Source organism: Emydura macquarii, unplaced genomic scaffold (genome assembly GCF_026122565.2).
Source record: "Emydura macquarii macquarii isolate MOO-44397 ecotype Brisbane River unplaced genomic scaffold, CSIRO-AGI_Emac_v2 contig_691, whole genome shotgun sequence".
NCBI lineage: Eukaryota > Metazoa > Chordata > Testudines > Chelidae > Emydura > Emydura macquarii.
In genome coordinates this window covers 11,772,433-11,797,545 of record NW_027130828.1, presented here as the reverse complement: position 1 = coordinate 11,797,545, position 25,113 = coordinate 11,772,433, and the positions used below count along the sequence as shown (strand labels likewise).

General features: G+C 45.5%; 2 protein-coding genes and 1 long non-coding RNA gene across 11 annotated transcripts in view; 2 read left to right on the top strand and 1 right to left on the bottom strand.

Moving 5' to 3' along the window:
• Positions 1 to 781, top strand: part of SPTAN1 (spectrin alpha, non-erythrocytic 1) — a 62,992-nt gene extending 62,211 nt beyond the window's left edge. For all 8 annotated transcript variants that reach the window (XM_067542037.1, XM_067542035.1, XM_067542034.1 and 5 more), the window contains one exon: positions 450 to 781. In XM_067542037.1, coding sequence (XP_067398138.1) covers positions 450 to 575 — 126 coding nt within the window. In that variant the 3' untranslated portion in view covers positions 576 to 781. The remainder of the gene's footprint in view (positions 1 to 449) is intronic.
• On the bottom strand, positions 772 to 13,916 carry DYNC2I2 (dynein 2 intermediate chain 2). 2 transcript variants are annotated; one of them, XM_067542055.1, is made up of 9 exons: positions 13,136 to 13,916; positions 9,918 to 10,178; positions 8,933 to 9,042; positions 7,107 to 7,264; positions 4,046 to 4,155; positions 3,581 to 3,743; positions 2,873 to 3,107; positions 1,858 to 2,015; positions 772 to 1,243 (listed from the first exon to the last, which is right to left on the bottom strand). In XM_067542055.1, the coding sequence occupies exons 1-9, from the start codon at positions 13,211 to 13,213 to the stop codon at positions 1,005 to 1,007; spliced, it is 1,512 nt and encodes a 503-aa protein (XP_067398156.1). In that variant the 5' UTR covers positions 13,214 to 13,916; the 3' UTR covers positions 772 to 1,004. The 2 variants fall into 2 exon arrangements, with proteins under 2 accessions (XP_067398156.1, XP_067398155.1); XM_067542054.1 differs by having other exon boundaries at positions 2,873 to 3,105; positions 3,576 to 3,743; positions 13,136 to 13,915.
• A 51-nt stretch (positions 13,917 to 13,967) lies between these two features.
• On the top strand, positions 13,968 to 21,334 carry LOC137148882 (uncharacterized). Its single transcript, XR_010918607.1, has 3 exons — positions 13,968 to 14,117; positions 20,756 to 20,820; positions 21,158 to 21,334. It is a non-coding gene; the product is annotated as an uncharacterized lncRNA (long non-coding RNA).
• The last annotated feature ends 3,779 nt before the right edge of the window (positions 21,335 to 25,113 follow it).

Sequence of the window (25,113 nt, the reverse complement as noted above, 5' to 3'; positions counted from 1 at the left end):
TAATACTAGCTGTTCTGAGACATTATGCTTTGGGTCTGTTTTCGAAAGATGCCTAACTTATAGTGACATGGATCTACACCCATTAACTTCCCACCCCAAACACAAAAATACTGCCAGCACTTTTCCCCTGTAACTGAAAGAACTAAGATTTTATTGTTGCAGCTAAAAAGCTACTTGTTGTTCATCTATTGAATTTGCATATTTGTTTGATCCCTTCGTGAGAGGGTGGAACACAAAGCACTGGTGTTTTTTTCTTGCTGCTGGGTACATGTCCTATCAGTAAGGAGCCCGATTAGTACTTTTCATTTGTATTGAAATTCTAAATCTTGTTTAGATTAAATTTAACCTTAATGGAGTTGAACAGGGCCTTACTCTTGGTTTGTAAGTACTTCAGCAATGAAAACAGCTTAACCTCTGCTACCTACCCTGTCTTCAATTTTGTCTTTCAGAACTTGACCAGGGAACAGGCAGATTATTGCATCTCTCACATGAAGCCCTACATGGATAGCAAGGGCAGAGAACTTCCTTCAGCTTATGACTACATAGAATTTACACGTTCACTCTTTGTGAATTGATATAAAAGCACTAGCCCTAAAAACTACAAAGAACATGCTCGCGTTTGCCAACTGTAGCTCTGCATGCATCTCTATCTTTGTGTTCTACAATAATCAATGCTACTTTCTGATGTAACCTTAAACTGCTTAGCTTAAAACTCTTAGAAAAATGACAAATATTGCAGTGTGCGCTTCAATAAAAGTTACTGGTCCAAACTGCAGCAAAACCTTCAACTTGTGTTTATTCATCTTAACATTTGAGTACCAAGTTTGACTGTGACCCAAACAAAGCCTCGTAGAATCACTCCATGGCTTCAGTTAAAGCTGGTAAGAAGAGTGACTACAAATGTGTCTGTTTTACAGACCAGTTTTGTGTAGAAACTAACAACCCTAGCAGCAGACATGCTGTAACAAGATTCAAACAACTGATAATACTGGCCTGTAAGCATCTCATTCAGTGACTTCATTTGCCAGCTGTTCAAGGTGATTCATTTCTCTTGGTCCCTGTTGAATGAAGTCTGAACTCAGCTGCCATATTTTCACCATACCACTGGCATCACCTGCTGCCAGAAGCTGCGTGTGCTTGATGTTAAATTCTATGCAGTACACAGGAGTCTGATCTGAAGTTTGCTTTATAGAAACTGCAGGCTTCTGGGAACTCTTTCCAAAATCAAACAGCTGGACTTCTCCTTTAAAATAAATAATGCCATTGTTATGAATAAACTGTACTACAAAGACAGGACCAGGGCAAGAACATATGCTTAGTTCAAGCTTTCTTTCAAGCAGGGCAGCACTAGAGTATTTTAGGTAAAAGTCCTCTCCTCCTGCAGTAGTTAGATTAGATTAGTCAGTGCTACACTGAAAGACCACTGTAGCTCTACTTACTAGAGTCAGAGCAGGTTGAAACCAGCTGCTGGCAGAAGTAATGGTGCAGCACTGTCTACAGCTGTAAATGCTAGGACACTCCAGGACTGGCTAATTTCCAAAGCTACTACAAACTAATTGTGCTAAAAGTGAGTGCTTGAAACACCTGACAGTTGGAAATTTTTTTAGCCATGGCATGGTATAAATTTCCCATACTGCACATAGCTGACACTGGTAGTTGCTGCTCAAGACCTGTTAGATGGGGGAAGCACTCCATTATACCAACTGACAGATTAGAAACCCCAGCTTTCAAGCAACTGCAGTTAAGTGTATGTGGGAACTGCCAAGCAGTGAGCTTTTACATAATACTAGTGTTAGACAGAACCCAGAAGAAAACCTGAATTCTCCTCCTAAGAATAAGCAGCTAGAAGTTACCTACCTTCTCCAGAGGCAGCTGCAAAAACCAAGGGTCGTACTGGAGACCAGCGCACACTAAACAGGTACTTCTTTGATAACTGGAGAGAAATAAGGGGTTCTGCCTGCAACATGGAGTGCAAGTGAACGTGTCCGTCAGTCCCACCACTCAGAAAGAGATTCCTGGAAAAAAGTAGAAACACTTTTTAGAGGATTGGTATTAAGAACACACACAGGAGAGTTCACTTAAGCAGCCTGAGAATTGATGTACACTAGCACGGTGTTGTTGCATGAGTGTGTAGCTTCTTTACATATGGCCACTTGGACTGAATAGTATCAAGATTCGTCTTTACTCAGATTTGCATATTTACTAAGATTTTGTTTGTTAGCCACTGAACTGCAGCCACATGACGCACTACAGCTTTGGCCCTATAGTCCCCAGACACCTTGTATTAAAGGAATAGGTGGCTAGTGTAGTCTGGTCACACTCATGCAAATTATATGTAGTACCAGGGCTCCCAGCATATTTCAGAAAGACATTTATAGGCATTTTAAATGGTTTGTCAGTAAATGGTGCACCCATAGATAGGTGTACACTTCCAAATTTAAGCTTCGATGGCTACCACGTAAAAGTCACAAGCTCTGTGATGGGCAGTTGACTTTGATAGGGAACAAGCTGCCCCCTAAAATTGCTGTTGAGTATTAATGGAATTCTGAGATGAGTTGTCCTGAATAAAAAAGGCCCCGTGAAAATAAGTTCAGCTATGGGGTAAAGAAGGACAATGTTACAGGCTTCCATGAAGTTGCACCTATACAAGGGGCATATTCAGCTTTGGTGCAAGTTGGTAGAACTCCTGTGAAGCTAGCAGCATTCCCACTGAAACAGCTTTCAAGTATGACAAATAAGGTAGTGCTTCTGGCATGTGGCCCTTGGTTGGATCTTTCCCACCACCTAGGTCACTCGGGAAAACCACAATTAGACCAGGACAGTAGTTTGTTACACTAACATTTGGTGCCAGTACAGTCTGCCCATTACTTGCCTGTGGAAGGGTGAGCAGCTTACACAATACACAGGTCCACCATGAGGAAAAAAGGCAAATTGTGCAGGTGCCTTGAGGGGAACAGAGCTACTTGAACTAGGGACTGCTGTGGTCTCTACTGCAGTGGAGCACTTCAGAGAATATCCACCTTCCACACCAATGATAAACACAGTGGGATCAAAGTGGGAGAAAGAGATCGAGGTCACACCCACAGCTGTCTCCCCACGTGTGCGCTGGGGAAAGGGGACAAATCAGTCATGAGACAAAAGCTCAGAAAGTTAACATGTACATGAAAGCTGTACTAATCATAGCCTGCATGACCTGCACCACCTCTGACATTCAGAGCTCAATTATTTTAACTTTCTTTTTACAGAACTGAATCCTCTAATACAGGTTCAAGATGGAGAACTTACCTGCTTACAGCTCTGGTTATTCAGTTTTTGTTCAGGACAAAGTTGCTGCATCCAGAACGTCTAAGGGACCAGTTTTCTTGAAATCACACTATCCTGGGGATTTGATCATGGGAAAGAGCCAAAGAGTCTACTGTGCTTATTGATAAAGGGGCTTCATGCTCTCTGCTCCCTCCCCCATCAAATCAAAGCTTCCTACTTGTGCGCGCTTCATAACCCAAGCTATTCTAACTCACACCAAGCCCAGTAAAAGGTTGTTTCAAGTCAATGTTCTCTAGAATTACTGAACTAACCTTCTTCAGTTTTGTACTGCGAGGGAGCTGCTGAGCCACTAAGGCAAATCCTTCAGCTAACGTCAGCTGACCATCTTTCTCTGTCTGCCACACAAGGATCTTTCCATCTGTGGATATGCTCAGAACCTGGAAGTGGTGACTGTGTTTTGAATCCTGTAACCAGTCAACCTGTTCCCAACATGAGAAAACTGTGAAAAGGGGGCTCACCAAACAAACCACTAAATCTCAGGACTAATGACATTAGGTGACACTACCGGCAAGCCAGCCTCGTGTGGATTTGCCCTATTCAACTGTGTTGAGGTTAAGTTAATTTAGCAATGAGAATTTCAAGGTTTCAATGCAACTCGGCAAGTGCTAATCTGGTGTGAAGAGTCCCAGGAAATAAAGGGATGAAATATCAGAATTGAGGTTCCTCCTCTACCCTTCAACCCAAAAAACATCCCACTAAAGTGTGAGCTTTTTCCTATTACCTGATAGACTGGATCTGTATGTGTGTCATCTGTCATCCCTGTCCTCCAGATCAAGGGGTCTTCTATCCTGCTTGTGTCCCATACCAAGACCTCCCCACTGTAAAGGCCACCTGTAGATGACAAAGCATCAATAGAACATAAGTAATGACTACTAATAAAAGTCACAAGTAGTGTGATGGGCACGGTTTACTTTGTTACTGACAGTAACTAGGTTGACCCCTAGGAAGAGCTGTCCTGAACAAAAGGGCCAAAGGAAAATAAATTCATCTCTGGTGTAAGCAGGAATAATGCTACAGGTTTCAACTGATTTGCAACCACACAGAGGGCATATATATTCAGCTCTGGTGTAAGTGGATGCAATGCTACCTACAAGAGTTTCAAAGATGGCTCTCTATATTCCTACTCAAGGGTTTTGCACCACCTAGTGGTGACTCACGGTAGAACCAAGCATGTCATCTCAGGATCACTGCAGAAGCCAATACTCTAGCAGAAGAGTCCAAGGCATCAAACAATGCCTTGACGGAGTGTTTCACCACATTTTGACCCTCCATTAAAATCCTGTTAGCCAATCTCCTTGTGATTTGGCAACTCCTACACAAACAGTGATATCTTCTCCCATGGGTGGAACTGATAGCTGGCAATGACAGTTTGATAATTTGTCATCTTCATACCAAGGGACAAAGAAGAGAACATCTTTCTCTCTAAAGAGTCAATCTTCTTCCCCTCTGTGTCAATAGAGGTTAGGGTGAGCTTGTCCTGCTCTTGCCCTGCTACTGGCAGCAGTCACCACTACGAATTAGGTACAGGGTGCATATGAAAACCGCTCAGAGGGTAAATGATACAGCTTGCCAGCTTTCTTGGAGACAGACTGACAAGAAACAGGAGCAGACCACACTGATTTAGCCAGCTGAAACAAACATCTAAGATAGGCAGGGATATCCTATTCCTGGAAGTAGGACCAAGGATGTCAAACACTGGATGTGTTGAAGTCTCTTTACAGGCACTGAAGGCAGATTCAAAGTGGATACCATATGATCCACTAAATCATGAAACTGCATAGTATCCTTAGAAGGGGAGAAGGCTGAAGCCACTCCCACATGCTCATCTGGTGACAAATCAGTATCACAGTTTCTGTATACATGCTCCTGTTCAAAAAGGGGAGTTATCGATTATCAGGCATTACGGCCAGAGAAGTAGACAGATATGGATTAACTGGATTTGAGGATTTCCACACCACTGGATCCATAGCAGATAAAAGCTCACCTCTCCATCGATATGGAGGATAAGTGAAAAATTCCTGCAGTGGCTCCCAATAAGGCCATGGCACCCAGCACTGACTGTCTTCCCACCAACTGGGATTCAGGAACACACCCATAGGAACAGGACCAAAGGGAGGGGCAGCAAACCAGGAAGAAACAGGCCTCTTATTCTTCATCTAACCACCTCCAGATATGGATCTGGCACCAGATCTGTGACAGAGTGCAAGGAAGATCAAATCGTCAAATCACTTGATGATTATTTGTTCTATTCATTCCCTCTGAAGCACCTGGCATTGGCCACTGTTGGAAGACAGGATACTGGGTGAGATGGACCATTGGTCTGACCCAGTATGGCTGTTCTCATGAGATACCAAAGGACCTGGAGGGAGGTAAGGAGAAAACCTACATGGGGATCCTGTAGGAATCGTAGGAGAACGTACAGACAGTTCTGGAGAAAAGAACAGGAGATTATCAGTCTCTTACAACGAGGAGCCAGTGAAGCCTGCCTCTTTCTCAAGGTCCTCTGCTTCTCACTCGGATCTGGGATTGATCAGAAGCCTCACAGTGAACCTCAGATATCACCAAAACAGTAGTCTTCAGAACTGAAAACGTAACTGGAACCAAAGCAGGAGCCGAGGTTCGAGGCAAAGATGTAGACAGCAGTGGATCCAACACGACTCCTCTTCCTGGTTCCCAAGGCTGATCTCAGAACCAACCTTGACTTTCGGAGCTGTAGAGGCTCTGTAAGAATAGAATGGATCCAATAAGAGAACCAGAGCCAACAACAAGGCCCTTGATTCCGACACATGCACCTGCATGGCCTGAGTGCCGGAACAGTGAGAATTAAAGCCAAGCTGATGGCAGTTCTGACTTCCTGGAACCTTTCGACTGCTTCAATTTACTTGAAGTCACAGGAGCCCATGGTACCTCTCTGAATGTGGGTCCGATGACTATCTGGATCCCAAGGGTTTTGCTTCAAGTACCTCCTTCAGGAGAAGCACCGACAATCTGTTCTGCCTCTCCTTACAAGCTCAGGGTGTAATAGTCCAGCAGATAGAATACCCAGATGGAGGGTGACCTCTCAAAACATGGTCATCCAGTGCTGGGAAGGCATCAGAGCATGAAGCACACCTCTTGAATCTCAGCTTCCTCTTCCTCTTCAGTTCCACCATACCCCAGAACTGAAACACTAACAACCAAATAACTATTTCTATACTTATACTAACTACTATTAATAATAAAGCAGTAAAGAACACTCAAGAAGAAAGAACTCCAGACCTGAACAGATCAGAGCAGTTCACCTCCATCCAGGCTCACGGTTGGAAGGAACTGAGAAGGCAGAGGATTCTGCACCCCCTGAAATAGCCTCACTCTCAGAACTCTAAGGAGAGAGGTACGAGGGGATACAAAAGCACTCTACCAGACACTGTTGGGGAAGGTTCTGCCATTAGACATCACTAGGCAGTGCAATACCTGTAAATGGGAATATGCAGCCATCTTGAAGAACCAACACTTACGCAAGGACTGATTTTGCCCCACCTCCGCTCCCTCATCTCCCAGATTCCCCTGTCTTAGCAGGAATCTCTAGGCGCTCCAATAGATGGTATAAAACAGGCAAAACCTACTAAGAGAAGGGAAGGTCCTGATTCCCATTGTCTAGGAGTAAACCGCAATCACACATTTGGCAGCAACGCTTCCCTTGCCTGGGGACTTGGGAAGTGACTGAGGAAGTGCACTGCCATTCCTCCTGGGAGGAGTCCCAGCTTGCACTAAAGAGAGAATCAATTACAAGAGCAGTCTACCAGCAATCAAGGAAGGCTGTGATGGATGGAAAGCCAGAGACATGACAGAACTGGGAACATCCACTACTAGATCAGGATGCTTTGGATTTAACCCCCTTCTGTCCAGGTTCCAGGTACAAACATAGGATTTTTCTGTGCTCCAGTCCCCGTCGTCCAGTCTGGAAGAGAAAATTCAAGAGGGACACTATACCTCATCCATACACTGTTACCTAGAGACACTCAGTTAAGCAGAGTTCTGGCCACATTTCCATTAACACATGTGCTCTCTGTGGCTAGGAAAGGCTTTGTTTAGGAGGCTGGGATTACAATACATCTCTGTGGAATGCTATGTTTATAAATACATGTTGGTGCATTCTGGTAGGATGGGAGAGTTTGAAAGCAGATCTTCTGCACAAATCATTATTACAGGACAGGACCTATTAACTATACTAATATGGGAACAGCCTAGAATCCACACTGGGGAAAGTTAGTATGAATACTTGGGATAGTTCAGGGTTTAAAAGTGCTCTAGAGGGGAAGAGTCTTGTGCTGCTCAGTAGTAACCACTGCAGCTGAATAAGGAGAACTGATAGGGGCTGAAGAAAGTCCTATTCAGTCCTGCTTGGCATGGGGAGAGTAGCCATCAAGTGGACCCGGGAGGTTGTCATGGAGGGCTCTGGTAGGAATGTACAACAATCTCCCCCACCCAACCCAAAGACAAAATGAGGCATCTGTTTAATTAGCTGTGTGTGATGGACATTTTTTGCTGAGGCCCTACAAGCACAAAGTCTCTTCCACACCAATTGCATCTCCAAATGGTGCATGGCACAGAAATCTCAAGGCCTAAATCCAATTTCATTTCTATCACATTTACTTGCCCCAATTAAGTTGTCCTCATGATTTATTTCATTTCATAGCTTTTAAAGGACAAAGGAAATAAACCTCTCAAAAGACAAATTTCTGCTTTTTAGCTATTTCATTTACTTCGTGTTTATCAGCATGCAACCCTTGTTTGTTAACGGCAGTGCAAATCCACATCAATTAATGACATGTGCAAAGTGCTGGAAATATTACAAAATACCAATATTCATCATATTGCATTTACAAATCCCAATAAACTCCACAATGATGTCATCCACTTTCTGAAATAATGGGCTTCCCAGGGTAAGGCACTGGGGACTGTATATGTGGGAAAGTAAATCAGCAAGCAACTTCAACAGTAACTAGTTTACGGTGTGTCAGCAGTGGGAGGACTTGCATTGCTGGTGCTATTATAGCAGCAATTTCTGTCCACACTGGCAATAACACAGAGCAGAGTAAAATGGTGGTTAGCTTTGCTGGAAGAAAATCAAATCCAAATAATATATGGCATATGTGTACACTGCTGGGAGCATTTGTGCGTATGGACGCCAGGTGTATTCTATATGTGCTAGGAGACCCTATGATGGCTAACAAGACATTTTCTAAGGAAGGCAGTTATGCGCATCCAACCATCCCACATAAATACACACACTGCAGACACATACAGACGAACACTTCCTCTTTACATTTTCAGCAGAATCTGCCTAAGGACAAAACACTGAGAAAATATAGATTAGTTTTTGGGTTTGGAGATAATGGACGGAGAGACAAAAGAAAGGATATCTGACCTAAAATCAGAGCTGCCCTTGAGTTCTGATTGTTTTGAAAATCAATTAAATATATTTTTCAACATGAATAAATTGCTTATATACTTGGTTAATTATTACAAAGAAAGTGAACATTCTCCAGTGCTTCTGAATGCAGGCCAGCTTGAAATGTCTCACAGACCACTCTCAGTTGTGCTCTGGATCAACTCAGTTGCTCACCTGCCATAAGAACATGCAACAACTGATCCAGTGGCATTCCAGGAGATGCTAGTCACCTGCAATTTCTGATCCTGAGCCTCTGGGTATGACAGGCTATGCAAACAGGAGACCTGGAAAAGATCAAATCCAAAACACTGAGCCAACAACCTATGGAAATGCAGAGGATTAGGATCTATATTCAGAGACTGAAGAAAGAATCATGTTCTCTGCTCTAACCAATATCCTGCTCAGGATCCAGACTCCCACGCTATCTTTACAGCAGCAGAGTCTGGGAAGAGACAAAATGTGGTCTTTAGATACACGTAAGACACAAACTTGCCTCCTGTTGAGAGCATCACACACAAAATTTCATGATCCTACCAAAGCAACTGTCTCTCCACTCTGCTATCTTTAGCACAATTCTGGAAAGGACTAAGGAGCCCATGCCTCAAGGGCAAGTGGCAGTCCCTCTCCACAATTCTGGGGGTTTAAGATCTATGCTGTGCTTTCAAGCTATCATTTGGTAAGAGGTAACAATAAACACTCCAAACATGCATCAACAGCTACCAGCTGCCCACATTCATGGACACTGCACATTGGATAAGCATCATGTAAACAGGCAGAGCTGCCAAACCACAGGCACTCCAATGCCTTCCAGATGCTGCTAGACAATCATTACTATGGCATTTTCTGAAGAATATGGCAGAAAGATCTACATGAGCAGAGATTTAAAACTGCACCGGTTGCTGAAATGAGGAAACTAACTTACTCCAATAGTAGGCTTTCTTTTTGTGAAGCCAGTGTTACACACTTTTGCTTCTCAGAAGAACAGGTTACCTAGCTAGGCTGGGGCGAAAGCAAAAGGAGAAAGAATAATTTTTTTTTCTTAGGAACAAAGTCTAGCAATGACAATCACAGCACCAGGTAACAGAGCCAACTATTCCACAGCTGTTGCTATGAGCAGTGTGTAGAATGGTCATATTTCTCTGAAGTCTTAACAACTTACCGTTTCATTCTGATCCACCCAGTTCACCTCAAAGCCATCGAAGGCATGACTTCTCCAGTTTTTATTCAGCTCTTTGATAACAACATCCTCCACTCCCTTAAGGAACAAGAGCAGGCCACCGTAATCCACAGAGGCTTCCTGCTGGAGATCCAAATCTTGGACAGTCTCCTCACTTTGATCAGTCTGCATGCCAGCATCTCGGCTGGAATGGGATTGTACTGCAACCTCCACAGTTGAGATCTCCCCAGTCTGGCAGCTTTTCTGTTAGAAGAAAAATGATGTTCTACAATTGAAGCACAATCAAAGAGGGCTGCACAAGCCCATGTAGGACATCTTCCCTTTTGTCAGTCAATATTACTGATTCAAAAGTGACCTTGTATATTGGGTTCCTGGCTAATTTGGCATCTTGTATGCACTGTGGAGTCCTGCATGCAAGAACAGTTCTCAGGCCAGTAGAGATCATGTTTCAGAAAGAGAAGAAAAGTAATCCAATCTAAGTGCATCTCTAGTAGGTCACTTTATGGAGCAATCCTGGGTTTAGTCTCAGAGAAACAGAAGTCACTTGCTCCTTGACTCAACAGGTTGATGATACAGATGCCAACCCTCTATTACAGAAATCAGATACTCAGGAGAATAAGTAGGAAAAGAAAGTCCCAGAATTATGGGAGTGAGAACGTAGGACCCACTTTTAACTGATATACAAGGCACTGAGGTCCAAACTACATACTTTATTACTAGGGTTAGAAAATTCAGCTACTTTTAGTATATTATCATATGAATGGACATAGATTCCCCCTCATTCCTGCTCCTCTAGTGCAACATACCTACATAAAAACTGGGTCAGACAAATGGTCCACTAGCCCAGTAACTTGACTTCCAAAAGTGATGACTGCCAGATGCTTCAGAGGGAATGAACAGAACAGGGCAATTATTGCGTGATTCATCTCCTATTGTCCAGCCTCAGATTCTGGAAGTCAAAGGTTTAAGGATACCGAGAGCATGGAGTTGTGTCCCTGACCATCTTGGCTAATCGCCATTGATGGACCTATCCTTCACCAAATTATCGAATTCTTTTTTGAACCCAGTTATACTTTTGGCCTTCACAATATCCCTAACAATGAGTTTCACAGGTTGACTGTGCATTGTGTAAAGGAGTACTTACTTCCTTGTTTTAAACCTGCTGACTATTAATTAAGTTACTCCTGGTACTTGTGTTATGCAAAGAGGTAAATAACACTTTCCTATTCCCTATATCTAGCTGAGCCATGCACATAAACACCCACCCCTTCTCCTTGTGCAGAGTATCAGACTACTTCTGTCTCCACACACCATTATTATTGAAGCTCGTTGTTTCTCATAGTCATAGCTTTTAGGACAAAACTTCTGACTTTTAAGGTCTTTATAATTTAATAAGCAAGACTCCTCCATGGATTTTTACAAAGTTGGCTCTATGTCCAATGGAGTAAGTATGGGAGAGTGACTTCCTGTTTTGAACAATTTTTGACTAAACAAATTAAAAAATTAAATCCAAAAACAAAGGCTATTTTGGTCAAAGTAATATGTGTTCATGACTTTCTGGATTTTTGCCATATATTTGTGACCTCTGTTTTTTGCCATGACAAAAAAAAGCCTGAATTATTATTAATCAGACACCAGCAACATGCTCTATCTAGGTATTTATACTATGTCTATAAACAGGCTGTCTCAGTACTGTACAAGATATACAGCCAGCCAGCCAGCCCTTGGCCCAGACTTTACTACAGTCTGGATCTTTTTAACATCTGCCACAGGATTTGAGAGACTACATTCACAGGGAGCCACAATCTTTTAGAATTGTGCTGAGCCACTCAGTCTGGTTGTTTTTCATTTAGCATCTTTTACCCACATCTCAGCTAGTAGGAGTTGTGCTTAATCCTGACAATTCTTCAGTTTTCAGAACAGTGCTAAAAACCATCTAAAAAAGATTACTCCACCAAACAAGACATTATAAAACACAGAAATATCCATGCTGAGAGTATTTTCTTATCTGCTACCTGCAAACAAGGAAACATGTTTTCCTAGCTAAAATCTGTAGCCAGGATTTTCTGCAGCATTCCATATGCCCCTTCGGTATAGTAGAAAGAACAGATAGAGCAGTGGTTCCCAACCTTTTTGGCTCAAGGGCCACATATATCATTTTTAAAACCCTGAAGGGCCACCAGTCTCTGCCAGCAGCCCCTTCCCTCTCCCTCCCCCCACTGCAGCCAGGGGGATAGGAGGTCAGTGAGGAGGCAGCCTCCTACTGAAAAAGGAGAGGGGTGGCTCCAGGAAAGAAGTAGAGACCCAGGAGATCTTGTTGACATATATGAGGACTTCAGGCCTAGTGGGCACTCCAAAAGAAAACCTAAAGCCTGATGACCCATTGAAGAAGGCCAATGGAGTCCCATAGTGCCGAGGGGTGACGGAAGTTATGGCCAGAGAGGATTTAGCATGGGTAGAGGGCACAAATACAACAAGGATATACAGTAGCACCAATTAGGCACACATAGTAGACTGTTAATATTCTGACACTGCCACTGACAATGGTGATGACAAGGGTAGAAACCACCATGTACCTTTGGTTTATTTTCTTACTCTAACAATTTAATTCCGAATAGGCAGTGGTGCTGGCAACTCACAATTTTCTTAGCAGAATGTGATTTCTTGGAAGACAAACAGCTGGTATGTTTTGCCATTCAGCATTTGCTGGCACAAGGGACACTGTACATTTTCTCTCCTAGACAAGGCATTTTATGTTTCCACCATATTTCAGAGAAGAAAGCTGGTAGCTCTCCAGCACCTACCCTATCAGGCCTAGATGGCAAAGGTGAATCAACTAAAGGTACCAGTGCCTCAGGCTGAGACAACCATGTGCCATTACATGCTCTGTGCCTCACTCTATGGCATCCAGACCTTTCGGGGTTTCCCTCACAGGGCTGCCACAGACATGCCCCTGGGCTCCCCTGCGCAAGGACGGTTTTATCTGGGGAAACCTCTCAGGTTCCCCCTGAGCTGCTGTTACACTTGTTTCTAGACGAGCCTAGTGGCTGCTGAATGCCAGAGAGTGGGGTGAGCGGCCCCCTCGGCTTCCCCCACAGCAAAGGCACCATGGACAGAGTCAGCGTGCGGGAGAAAGGGCCGAGGTACCCACCGCCGCGGCGAATGGCCCCTGACCCCACCTCCCCACCACGGCCTCTCACCGCCTCGCAGCGGGTCCCCTGATCTCTTCGCCACAGCGACTCCACATCCGCGCCGCGCGCCACCCCGTCCCGCAACATCGCGGCGGGGGGGGAGGGGAAGGGAAAGCGGCAAGTCTCTTTAGAAGCAGAGAAGCCTGGAGTCCCGGCCCCGAGCGGCCTCCCCCGCTCTCCCTGGAACCGCCATTTTCCCAAGCCTGCGCTCCGGCCCCGCCGTAGCCAAGGATACCGGCAACTACAGGCGCTGCAGAATGACGTCACTTAAGAGCGACCGTTGCCATGGTAGCCCGTGAAAAGCGACACTGGGCTCCTGCGAAAGTGAGGCGCTGCTGGGCTGCAGCCGCCAGCGGGATGCTGGTTTGGGGCCTATCTTTTAACCGGGCTTCGCGCAGCAGCCGCTTGCTCCCGCCGCGGCCGCTGTTCCGGACGCCCCGTGTCAACACTGGCCACGGGGCAACCGGAAGTCGCTGTTGCTAGGCTGTTTTCCGCGGTTCCTGCTGCTGCTGCCGCCTTCCGGCTGCGTGACTCGCGCCGCCAGACGCAGCTGCTGTTGCTGGGGCTACAAGCTCGTTAACTGAGTTCACTTTGTCCACACCTGTGATTCGTCCGCTCGCCCTCCCTCTCCACACACAACAGCGTCCACACCACACCCCGCGCCCCGCCACTGACGGGAGTTAGATCTTGGGGATGGGTTCTGACTGGACACGTGTCTCTTTATAAACGGAGTTCGGAACTTGTTCTGGGTCGTGTCTTTTTGGGGGACCCCCCCGACGTCCCGTCAGTCCCTCCCGGACTCCATCACGTGCACTTCTCTTATTTTCCTTATAACACAACAACACACACAAACTCACTCTACTGTGTGTTCAGTACGTAACGTGGTGTGTGCAGCTCGCAACTGCTGCGTGTCCGGACTGAGGGAGAGTCGGTCGAGGTGGTGAGACTCCCGAGTCCTGAATCGATCGGCCGGGGGACAGGAGGCGCACAGGTAAGCGCCGGGGGGCACCCCGAGGGCACGGGGCACAGCTGGGCGGGTGGGGGTCGGTATGGTGGGTGGTGGCCCCAGTCACAGGCAGGCCACTGGGGCTGCCTGCCTGACACACAGACGGCGGCGGGGGTGTGTGTTACTGGAGCTGCCCGGCCGGGGAGTCGTGGGACCAGGACACCGGACTGATGCCAACCCCGATTAGTCAAGGGAGGGCAGCGGGCGCCTCCCTTCACTCCCGGAGCCGGTCTCGGTCCCGGCCGGGAGACGCGCAGGAGAGTGAGGCTCTCGGCATGGCGGGGGGAGAGGAACGGCTGGGAAGGCCCTGTACCGGGACTGGGGTACGTTCATTACACCTCATTAGCAAAGAAGTGCAGTCCTGTTCAATTCACTGTGTGCCATTCAAACTGCATGCTGAAGGAGGCAGTGGAAATAGTATGTATGTGATCATACAACTGAAGGGTTATGATTTGTATTCCAGTAGCACCTAGAGCCTTTAACAAGACTCATTATGTTAGAAGCACTGGCTTACACATCTAAAAGGCATTACCTGTTCCCAAATGTTTACAATCCTAGTACGTGAGACAAAGGTGTTGAGGGGGGCGACAAAGGTGGGCAAATAAACAAAGGTTCCCCATTCATTTTCCTTTTTGGTATCAATGCTGAAACAGAGTGTGTGCTGGAGGGAGAGAGAGATGCTGCAGGCAAATCCCACAGAGCCACACACCACCAGCCCCAGGTTCCTGAGTCCTTGCAGGGTTGGGGCGGGGGGGGGTTTCAAATCACGGTTTCAAACCACGGTAACACACCACTGAAGCTCATCCAGTTATCAGCAACGAGATGGCTCTCCATTCATGAATGCCGTGTGCGCATACCGGATCAGTGGGATAAGCTAAAGCTGCATTTCCAAATAAGCAAAGATAAGCAACAATGCTATGATGCAAAGATCCTGTATCAGATGTATTGTGATTCTGTGAATAAACTGTATTTACAGTTTCTGACACCTATTCTGCAGGAATTCACTAGAATCAATAAAATGTTCCAACTGGAATTTGGAGGTCATGCCTTCAAAATGCTGTACTCCCTCAATGCATTCTTCCATGGTCTTTTGTCAAGACTGTTTATTTCATGGAGGATCCCTGCATCTGATGCTAAGCTCCTGGAAGTCAACTTGAGTGATTCAAGGAACCTCCTGTCTCTCTCTGCTGTCAATTTTGGCACTGTTTTTACTTTGGCTTTAGGAGAAGCAAAGCTTGACAAAGCTATTGAAGATGGTTTAAAGAGTAGATGCTGAGACTTTCTTCTCAAAGCTGCAAAACAAGTGCAGTCATGACTCCCTGCAAATATTGATCTGTGGAACTCGGTCAGTATTCAGTCTAACAGTCATTCTTTCTCAGGGTCACGGAAAATCGCAACTATCTACCATCTCCATGTTGAAAATGTACAAAGGAGACCTGGGGACTTTGGATACACAGTATCAGACCATCAACTTTAGGGATTTCCCTGATTCTAGGACTGCCACAGACATGCCCCTGGGCTCCCCTGTGCTTCCTGCAGAAAGACGGTTTTATCTGGGGAAACCTCTCAGGTTCCCCCTGAACTGCTGTAGCACTTGCTTCTATGCTCTAGTGGCTGCTTAATGCCAGAGAGTGGGATGAGCTGCCTCTTCGGCTTCCCCCAGAGCAAGTGCATCATGGACAGAGTCAATGTAAAGGAGAAAGAAAGGGCTGAGAAAGGAGAGAGGCCACGGCAAATGGCCCCTGACTCCACATCCCCGCCATGGTCTCTCACCGCCTCGCAGGGGGTCCCCAGTCTCTTCACCACAGCGACTCCACATGGGCACCGCGCGCCATCCCATCCCGGAACATCCTGGCGGGGGAGGGAAGGGAAAGCGGTGCCTCTCTTTAGAAGAAGCAGAGAAGCCTGGAGTCCCAGTCCCGAGTGGCCTCCACTGATCTCCCTGGAGCTGCCATCTTCCCAAGCCAGCGCTCCATAGTCAAGGATATCAGAAACTAAAGGTGTTGCAGAATGACATCACTTAACAGTGACCACTCCACCGTGCTATTCTGTGACTGACATGGCTACCATCGTGGTTTAGGGCACAGAACTTGCAGATTGTCTGGCTTCAGACACCATACTGAAGAGGGTCATTATGCTTCAGACAGCCACCTTGGTTAAGGGCATGAAACCTCGAGTCTGAGTGAAGGGCCCGTGACCTGCCATCGTTGTCTTTAGGTAATTGTTGCGTGAGCCTGTTGTTGTTCCCTCACCTTCTCTATTTAAGGGGCATTAACTCGGCTTACACCGCAAGAACCTGTTTGGGGAGGGAGCGTTCTGGCTGTTCACAGAAAGCAAAAAGGCCTCAAGGGGGTGCACTGCCAGGAATAAAAATGTCAAAGAGAGGAGGCGGCAGAGAAAGGCAACAAAGATGAGATTAGCAAAGATTAGCAGCTCCCCAGCAACCTGTCTCTGACAAAGCCATCCTGAGCCTCCTCAAATCTTGAAGGGGAAGGGGTGCTCTCCAGTCCCAGAGGGGAGGAGTCCCCAAACCTAACCCAAGAAAGGAGGGGGCTGCATGGGGAAGCTCCAGGATCTGTCCATGATGCACCTGCCTCACCCTTCTCTTCAGGAGGAATGGAGTGGGAACCAAATGCATGATGGCAGGGGGCTGCCTCTCTCCCCCTGGGGGGACTGCATGAATGTTGTGGGGAGGGAGCTGCATTGTGAAGGATGTTTGAGGAGAAATCTGATATTCAGCTACTAAAGGCACCTAATCCTTTGTCTTTTTTATACTCTATAATATCCATCCCTTAGGGTTCCTTTGCAGCCACAAACAATTTCATCACATTCAGCAGAACAGATATCTAAGGCCTTGACTACACTAGAAAGCTTTGTTGACAGAAGTTTTGCCAGCATACAGCTATTGCTGTAATTTAATAGCTGTGGCGTGTCTTCACTGTCTCCTTCTGTAAATGAAGTGCATTCACACTATCAGCTCTTTTGTTGACAAAGGGAGCAGTGCACTGTGAGTAGCTATCCCACTGTGCAACTGCACGCAGAGTGCTTTGGGAAGAGTTTGCAATGTCTCATGGGGCAGGCACAGTGTCACATGATGGTTTCTGAATCCCCTTGTTCCATGGGCATCCTACCAGTTTGACAGATCCTGTTAAACTGCCCTGTCAGCCAAGCTGATTCTGAACACAAACAGAAGAAGCAGAAACGGAGGTAGAGGGAGTGTGTGTGTCTGTGTCTCTCTCGCTCTCAAACAAACATACACCCAGGCAGATAGCATGTGCTGGGGACAGTGAGTGTGTCTGCACTAGTTGCTGTCTCTTTTAAGTTCAGACAGCAGCTGCTGGAAGCAACCAAGCCCAAGGCAAAAGCTGCTACACAGACAGCTCATAGTTGGAATGCCTGGTTCCCTCACCCCCTTCAGAAGAGAGGATCCCGTACACCCATGGGGGTGGGGAGAGGGACACAGCCCCCACCTCCTTCCCTGGCTCTGCAGACTCCTCCCCTATAGTTTAGGGCAGGCAGGACAGGATGGTGTTGGGGAGTGAGCTTTCCAGGGTGAGTTAACTTGAAAACTTCCTGGGGCTTTGAAAGGGGAGGGGGTGGATGGCTGCAGGGCAGCCAAGCTCAAACTGCTTACCAGAGCGGTCTCAGGATGGCATCAGGAGGCTATTTTCAGCTGTATAACCTAAGGGCAGTGTCTACATGCATGCTTTTTCACAAAAACTTTGCCGAAAAAGGCTCTACATCTCTCGTCTAGGTGGTTTTGTTTTGTTGACAAAACAGGGCAGTTTTGTCCTCGTACACCAGGACTGTTTTGTCAACTAAAGGTGATTTTTGTCAACAAAACTCAAGTATAGACCAGACCTTAATGGAAGTGGGAGGGGGATAATTCTATACATGTGACAAAGGCATACACCCAATTTCAGCTTAACTTTAATTTTTGTAATGAATCTTATTCTGATGAAGTATTTGTACTGTATTTAAAGTGCTATTTAAATTTAATTCTTAGCTTTTTGGAATCTCCCTCTGTCTGAATTGCCAGAGTTGGGCAATCTTTGTCCTAGGGAGATGTCTATACAAGAAAGTTGTACCACTAATTATAGCAGTAGAATTAAAGCGATACAACACCTTACTGTAGATGCAGTTTCATCAGTATAAAGGTCACAATGCTTACATATGTGGAAACAGCTTTATGGTGGTATAACTATTCCCATGTGAGAAGGGGAATAAGATATACTGGTATAACTGTGTCCACACTAGAAAGTTGTACTGATATATAGTTATATTTGTACAAGCCCAAGTATATACCAGGTCTTTTTAACTAAGTAGTGAACACATAGGATAAATTCAATCCTGGCATTAACAGACCTAAATCAATCCATGTACTTTAATGAAGTTATTGCCACTTATCCCAGGGAAGGATATGCCCCATACGTAAAAATCAAAATACATGGGAACAAATTCAGCCAGGTCTGTACTACAGATTTAGTATAGCTATGTCGGTCAATGGTGTGAAAAGGTGTGATCCCTGACTGCCATACCTATGTTGGCTGTAGCCCCTAATGTAGACACAGACTGGCAAAACTGCGTTTTTACTGTTATAGCTTGTTTCACTTGCTTTTACTATACCAATATAGCTTCATCCACACTAGGAATGCTTTCCTAGTATAGTAGACTGGTATTCCTATACCAGTAAAGCACTCCTAGTGTAGACATAGCCTCAGAGTGGACATACCGTCACTTAAGTCGGCAGATTTGCACCCAGTTATGCAATAGCTCAATTTGTTCTACTTTGGCAATTTAACAAGAAACTATCAGATAATGATACTATATTATAATACTTCATCCCCAAACCCCATTTGAGTATGACTCCTCAACCAGCTAATACAGTATTGGGAACAAAAGGACCACTCCTTCACTGAGCAATTAATGATGTCCACAAACCTTTTAAAAACCTTTTAATTTGCTATTCATGTAAATTTAATACTCTGTAGAAACTCAGATAAAGTTACTGCATTATATTTGATATCTGCATGGATAGTATGGTGATGAGTGCAATATAAGAACCTATATAGAAAAGAATATCTGCAACAACTGTATAAGTATCTTCACAGGGAGAAAATACCAGGTACTAAATGGCTCTTTAATATAGTTGAGAAAGTCATAAAAGGAACCAATGGCCAAGAAGCTGAAGCCAGACAAATGCAAATTAGGTGCACCTTTTTAACAGTGAGTATGATTAACCATTGGAACAAACTGCTAAGGAAAGTGATGGATTCTTCATCTTTTGGCGTCTTCAAATCAAGACTGGATGCCTTTCTGGCAAACTCTCTGAACTCAGATGTATATGTTTGTTTACTCTGCGCATCTGCAGTTTTCGTGAATAGGAGATGCTGCACCTCATGAGGTTATAATAATATTTTGTGCTTAAATGATACTTTGCATCTGCAGATCTTGTCTAGCTTTATTACAAAGTTAACTGACTTGCCCAAGATCACAAAACAAGTCTCAATATTCTGTGGTAACATATACTGTTTTATGAGTGCAAAGGTCTGTACGTGGATTGTAATGGGCTGATATCATGAAAATATCCTTCACTCTCAATTTCTCCCAAGTTTAACGCCTCTAAAACCTTACAAAATCCAGACTGCAGAACTTCTCTTTAGATTTTCAACAGGCCAACTGAAACTATGATCTTAGAACTACTTTCCTCCCTTTGTTTCCTTTTCTGCTCTTTCTGTTGGCACTTGATGTTTTAAACATTCATTTGTGAAGCAATTATAAAAGACTTGCAGTACAAGAGGAATAATGGGAGCAATGCACAGTTTTTCTCACAGCAGGACTCCGGTCCCTTGTCTGGAGAAAATACTTAGTGTTCCGCCTATAGTGAATTCATTCAGGACTCAGACTGCTGTCTCATAAAACAGCACTCTGCTCCTATTATTGCTGGACAATCCTCGGGACATCAGCAGAATCCACTGCTTGAAGATGTTTAAGGGCAGTGAGAATCTTTGTCTCCTAATGATTGAGATAACAATAATAAATTTCCCTATTCAAACTCAGCCACTCCACTACAATATGCAAAGTGGGTGTTGTTTGCAGGGTTATTTTACCAAAATGCAGTAAATATTAAGTACAGAAAGTAGAGTGCTTCTGAATCTCACAATTTACTGTATGTTGAATAACTTCACTGAACATTAGAACCTAATTGCAAATGAGTATTTCAGAAAAGTTCTCAGCAATATTTAAGCCACTTGTTTATAATTTAAAACAGAGCCTGCAGTCATCACTAAATTTTAATCAGCATGATTTCCAAATATAAAATATTAGTTTATTCATAATTATAGAGTATCAAATATATGCAATGCTTTACAACCATAAATATAGACACCCTTCCCGCCAAAATAATAATCCCTAGCATTTACTGCACATCACGTGTTCAAAGTACTTTAAAAACATTAATTAATAGACAGAAAACAATTTGAAATAAATTCTGTCTCCGAGATTAGCAAGTGAGATGATAAAATTGGGAATTAAAATATGTGAAATGACGAAAATTCTCAAACCAGCAATATTTTCAGGATGAACTGCACAAAGTTAGTGTAACAAAAATGTATATTTCCCAGTAATATGCTGCACATTTGGACTTCTTCCATAAGGATGAGGAGTGACCAAACAGCAAAAGAAGAGGGTGAGTGTCATTTTAGAAAGTGATGTTTTTGTTCTTGCGCTATTGGAAATCCAGTATATCTGATCTGCTTGAGAGTTTCAACATATCGACTATGTTTGAACAGAGTAATCAGCATTTCTTCTCTCTTGTGTGTGAAGCCACAAATGGCAACATCAGAAACATACGGAATTTTCTCTGTCCTGAGATGTTAATAGTGAACTGAAAGTGGGATGGAATTAATGGTATTTTAGAAGGGGGGATTTTCATCTGGTCTCATATTAACATATTATTAATAGGTGACAAAAAAGTGACTCTTTTTACAACCTGACCTATGTTTCCTCTGCTTTGTGCTTCACAGGACAGGACACTAGAAAGTTCACTTTGCTAAAAAAGATAATATAATGGAGCAGATCAGCAACAGGAAACAGACAAGCAAGAACAGGAGAAGACTGAGGAGGAAAACAAAGCATGGGATGAAGGAGCCTGGGGAGACATAACAGAAAGAGGAAGGGAACATAAGGGAATTTGGGTGGGGGATGAGCACATTTCTGCTCTTTAGGTTAGGGACCATCTCTTCATTATATGTTTGTACAGTGCTTAGCACAGAAGAGCCCTGATCTCTAGGCACTACTGCAATTCAAATAACAATTTTGGATGGGAGGGGAAAGCATGAAAGAGACAGCACAGATATCCTTAGAGAAAGCAAAAACAGGATTCTCTTTTTTTGTTGCTAACCTTTGAGGTTTTATTACATGATTTTCTATATGATGTATTCTAAATGTAACAGAATGCTAAATTTATTATACTGTTCAATCAGAAGGTGGCGCTGTGTGTAAAATACCTTATTTAATGGAACCTCAGCCATACCTGGCAGGGCACTGATTAAAAGATCTTACAATTAACACATCTGGTCTGCATAAGCATGCTCTGTAGCCAGTCCATATCTCGTACAGAAGAAAAATGACATAGTGACAGAAATAAACTAAGATCATAAACAGAAGAAAAACAGCAACAGTTGCAAAAAGAAGGAACAGCAACAAGGTTGCAGGATCTCATCAACATGCCAGTCTTCAATGCCCCAGAAAACTTCAGCTTTGACATACCTTCAGAATGGCCAGGCTGGAAACAATATTTTGCAAGATTTAGTATTGCTACCAAGCTCAGAAGAAAAATGATGAAATACAGGTATCTTCTTTAACTTATGCTTTGGTGAAGCAACCAGAGCATATGTTTAAATCTTTTGACTTTACTGAAAAGTCACAAAGAGGATTATGAAAGGGTTCTGGCTATGTTTGATTCAAACTTTATACCTCAGAGAAATGTGGTTTATGAAAGAACATGTTTTAACCAGAGAATTCAAGAACCAGGGGGGAATGTTGAAAGTTTTATAAGAGCTCTGCACGATTGAGTGGCTACTGTGATTTTGGGACTGCAAAATATGAAAATATCAGACAGGTTGGTTATTGGGTTAAGAGAGAAAAACCTTTCATGCAGTGTACACACAACTCTATCAGAAAAATCAGAAGAGACTAGCTGCAGATTTATGCAATACAGAGGACATTATTACCTGATGGTCGTGAACTATTTTTCAGGTATATAGAAATAATGTACTTGAAAGCCATAACATATTACAGTATTAATGAAAAACTGAAGTGCACTTTTGCTCACTTTGGTATTCCAGAACAACTAGTGACAGACAACAGCATGCCAATGCCCGTCTGACATCCAGGGAATGGAGACTACGTTCCCTGCCGCTGGCATGTGGCGTTGGAAAGAACACTGGCAAGAAAATTTCCTGATTAGTGTGAAAATGAGAAACCACTTCAGGAAGTAAGGTCGGGTGTGGACGCAGCTACACCTTATCCTTATGAAACACTGTATATGGAGGGTCTGAGGTCAGCGCCTTGAGCTCAGACACTTCCCTTGATGAGGTAATAGCAACGAGGAAGGCTACCTTCCACGAAAGGTACAATAGTGAACATGTAGCTAAGGGCTCAAATTGGGGGATCATCAACTTATTGAGCACCAGGTTAAAATCCCATGCCGGGATTGGACGACGTACCAGAGGGTAAAGCCTTTCTAAGCCCTTGAGGAAGCGGGACAACACAGGGTTGGCAAATATTGAACAATCCCCTTCTCCCGGGTGGAAAGCGAAGCTTTCACAGATGCAGCCGCCAAACCTAACTGCTTTAAATGCAGTAGGCAGTCCACTATAGGAGGCAGCGGAGCCTGCATTGGAGGAGTGCCCTTCTATGCTGACGACACCGAGAACGTTTTCCATTTGGCTAAGTACACCACTTTGGTGGATGGCTTTCTACTGCCCAGGGGGACCTGCACTTGCTCTGAGCACTCCGCCTCTCTAGGGTTCAACCCTGCAGCTTCCACGCCATGAGATGAAGTGACTCTAGGCTGGGGTGACGCAGCTGACTGTGATTCTGCATGATCAGGTCTGGAACCAGCGGCAGGGCGATAGTGGTGCCTATGGATAGCTGCAGCAGCACTCGTGGGTGTTGAAGGAGTGGCTGAGATGGTCTGCCAGCTCGTTCTGGGAGCCGGGCAGGAAGGACGCTTCCAGGTGTATGGAGCAGGCGATGCAGAAGTCCCAGAGTTTGAGGGCTTCCTGGCACAGGGGAGAGGAACGTGCTCCCCCTGTCTGTCTGTTCATATAGAACATTGCCGTGGTATTGTCTGTCATCACTGACACCTCCTTTCCTTCCAGATGAGATTGGAATGCCTGGCAGGCCAACTGGACTGCTCATAGTTCCTTGACATTTATGTAAAGCGACAGCTCCTCTCGGGACCAAAGACCTTGTATCCTCAGTTTGCCAAGATGCAATCCCCACCCCAAGGCCAAAGCATCCGTAACCAGCACCAACGACAGCTGCGGCCCGGCAAAATGTCTACCATTGGGTCCACTGACTCACCGACCTCCTCTGCCTGTAGGCCCAAGTTTTGGGCCACCCTTCTAAAAAATTCTTGGTGGGCCCTATTGTCCATGGGGATATGGGTGGTCGATGTCCCCACTGCTACTACCTCATCAGGAGAGGAATACGACGAGGCCCTGGGTTCAACCTCAGTCTTGGGGATGTCCTGGCTAGTAGGGTCCTCCCTGCCCAGGACCTCTCTACCAGTGTCAGGGCCCACTTCAGTGCCAGATTCCTCTTTGGCACTGTGCATCACACGAGCTTCCCCCGACAGCACTGTCCCCCTGTGCCCACTGACCTCACTGCTGCGTGGGCAGGGTTCTATGCTCCAGGGTGCCAGCTGCTTGGCTCTCTGAGGCAACCAAATAGGGACCTCTAGACTGTGACCCTTGGGTCTTGTGGTATGCCCACAGGGTCCAGAACGGCCATTGCTCAGGCACCTGCCACTGCATGGGCCAATGTCCAATGGGGGCGCTTGCTCCTTATCCCCCTGGTAGTGCTGCCTCCCTGATCAGTGCCTACTCCACTTCGAGGTGCCAGAGTTTGCCTCCAGGTCCGATAAGCTGGACTCTGAGTCTGGAGACCATGGTGGCACCGAGCTAGATTCAATCGCTGAATGGTGCTGGGGAAAAGGGGACTGGTGCCGAGGAGAGGATGATCGTTGCTGAGGCGTGGGTGACTGGCGTCGAGGAGAAGGTGCCTGGTGCTGCGATGCAGGTGACCAGCGCCGAAGAGAGGGCAATCGGTGCCGAGGCGCGAGTGACCGGTGCTGTGAAGAGAGTGACTGATGCTGAGGCATCGATGAACGGTGCCATGGGGTAGGGCGACTGGCGCCACATCATTGGGGGCTTGCCTCTAGATGGCGTTGCGACTTGCCGTGCTGGAGGTCTTGGGTTTGGCACCCTCTTTCTCGAGATGGAGGACTGCTGTGCCATCATGGCAATCAGGTCCCGCGCCGCCTCAAATGTACCCAGTGTGGAGGGGAGGTCCAGCTCTTCCATCTCGCTCTCCTTTCCCGGGGATCCCATGCTCACCGGGCTCATGGGTGCCCTCTGCAGAGCCGCAGTTGATGGTCCCGGAGACTCTTGCACCGAGTGTATCTGGGGGCACGATGGACCAGCATCCTTTTCCATAGGCCACACCATAGGCGAGCATCCTCTGTCAGACCTATACATTTTATGGGGCACTGGCAAATGGGAGCGGAGCTGAACCAGTTTTGGTGCCGGTGAGTGTTGGTGCTAAGGCTCCTTCTGCTCAGAGATCATCTTCGGCTCCGGGTCTCTGATGGACACCAAGGCAATGTGCACTGACACACCAGATGCCAAGTCTGGAGGTTGCGGCCAAAGAGCTGCCTCCATGAGGATCTGCTTGAGGCGCGCACTCCTCTCCT

Coding starts and splice junctions, on each gene's coding strand:
- DYNC2I2 (XM_067542054.1), bottom strand. CDS start 13,213: ATGTTGCGGGACGGGGTGGCGCGCGGCGCGGATGTGGAGTCGCTGTGG. Junction 7,265..8,932: donor GTTGCATGTTCTTATGGCAG/GTGAGCAACTGA, acceptor TTTCTCTTCCAG/ACTGGACGACGGGGACTGGA. Junction 3,744..4,045: donor ATACAGATCCAGTCTATCAG/GTAATAGGAAAA, acceptor TGTTGGGAACAG/GTTGACTGGTTACAGGATTC.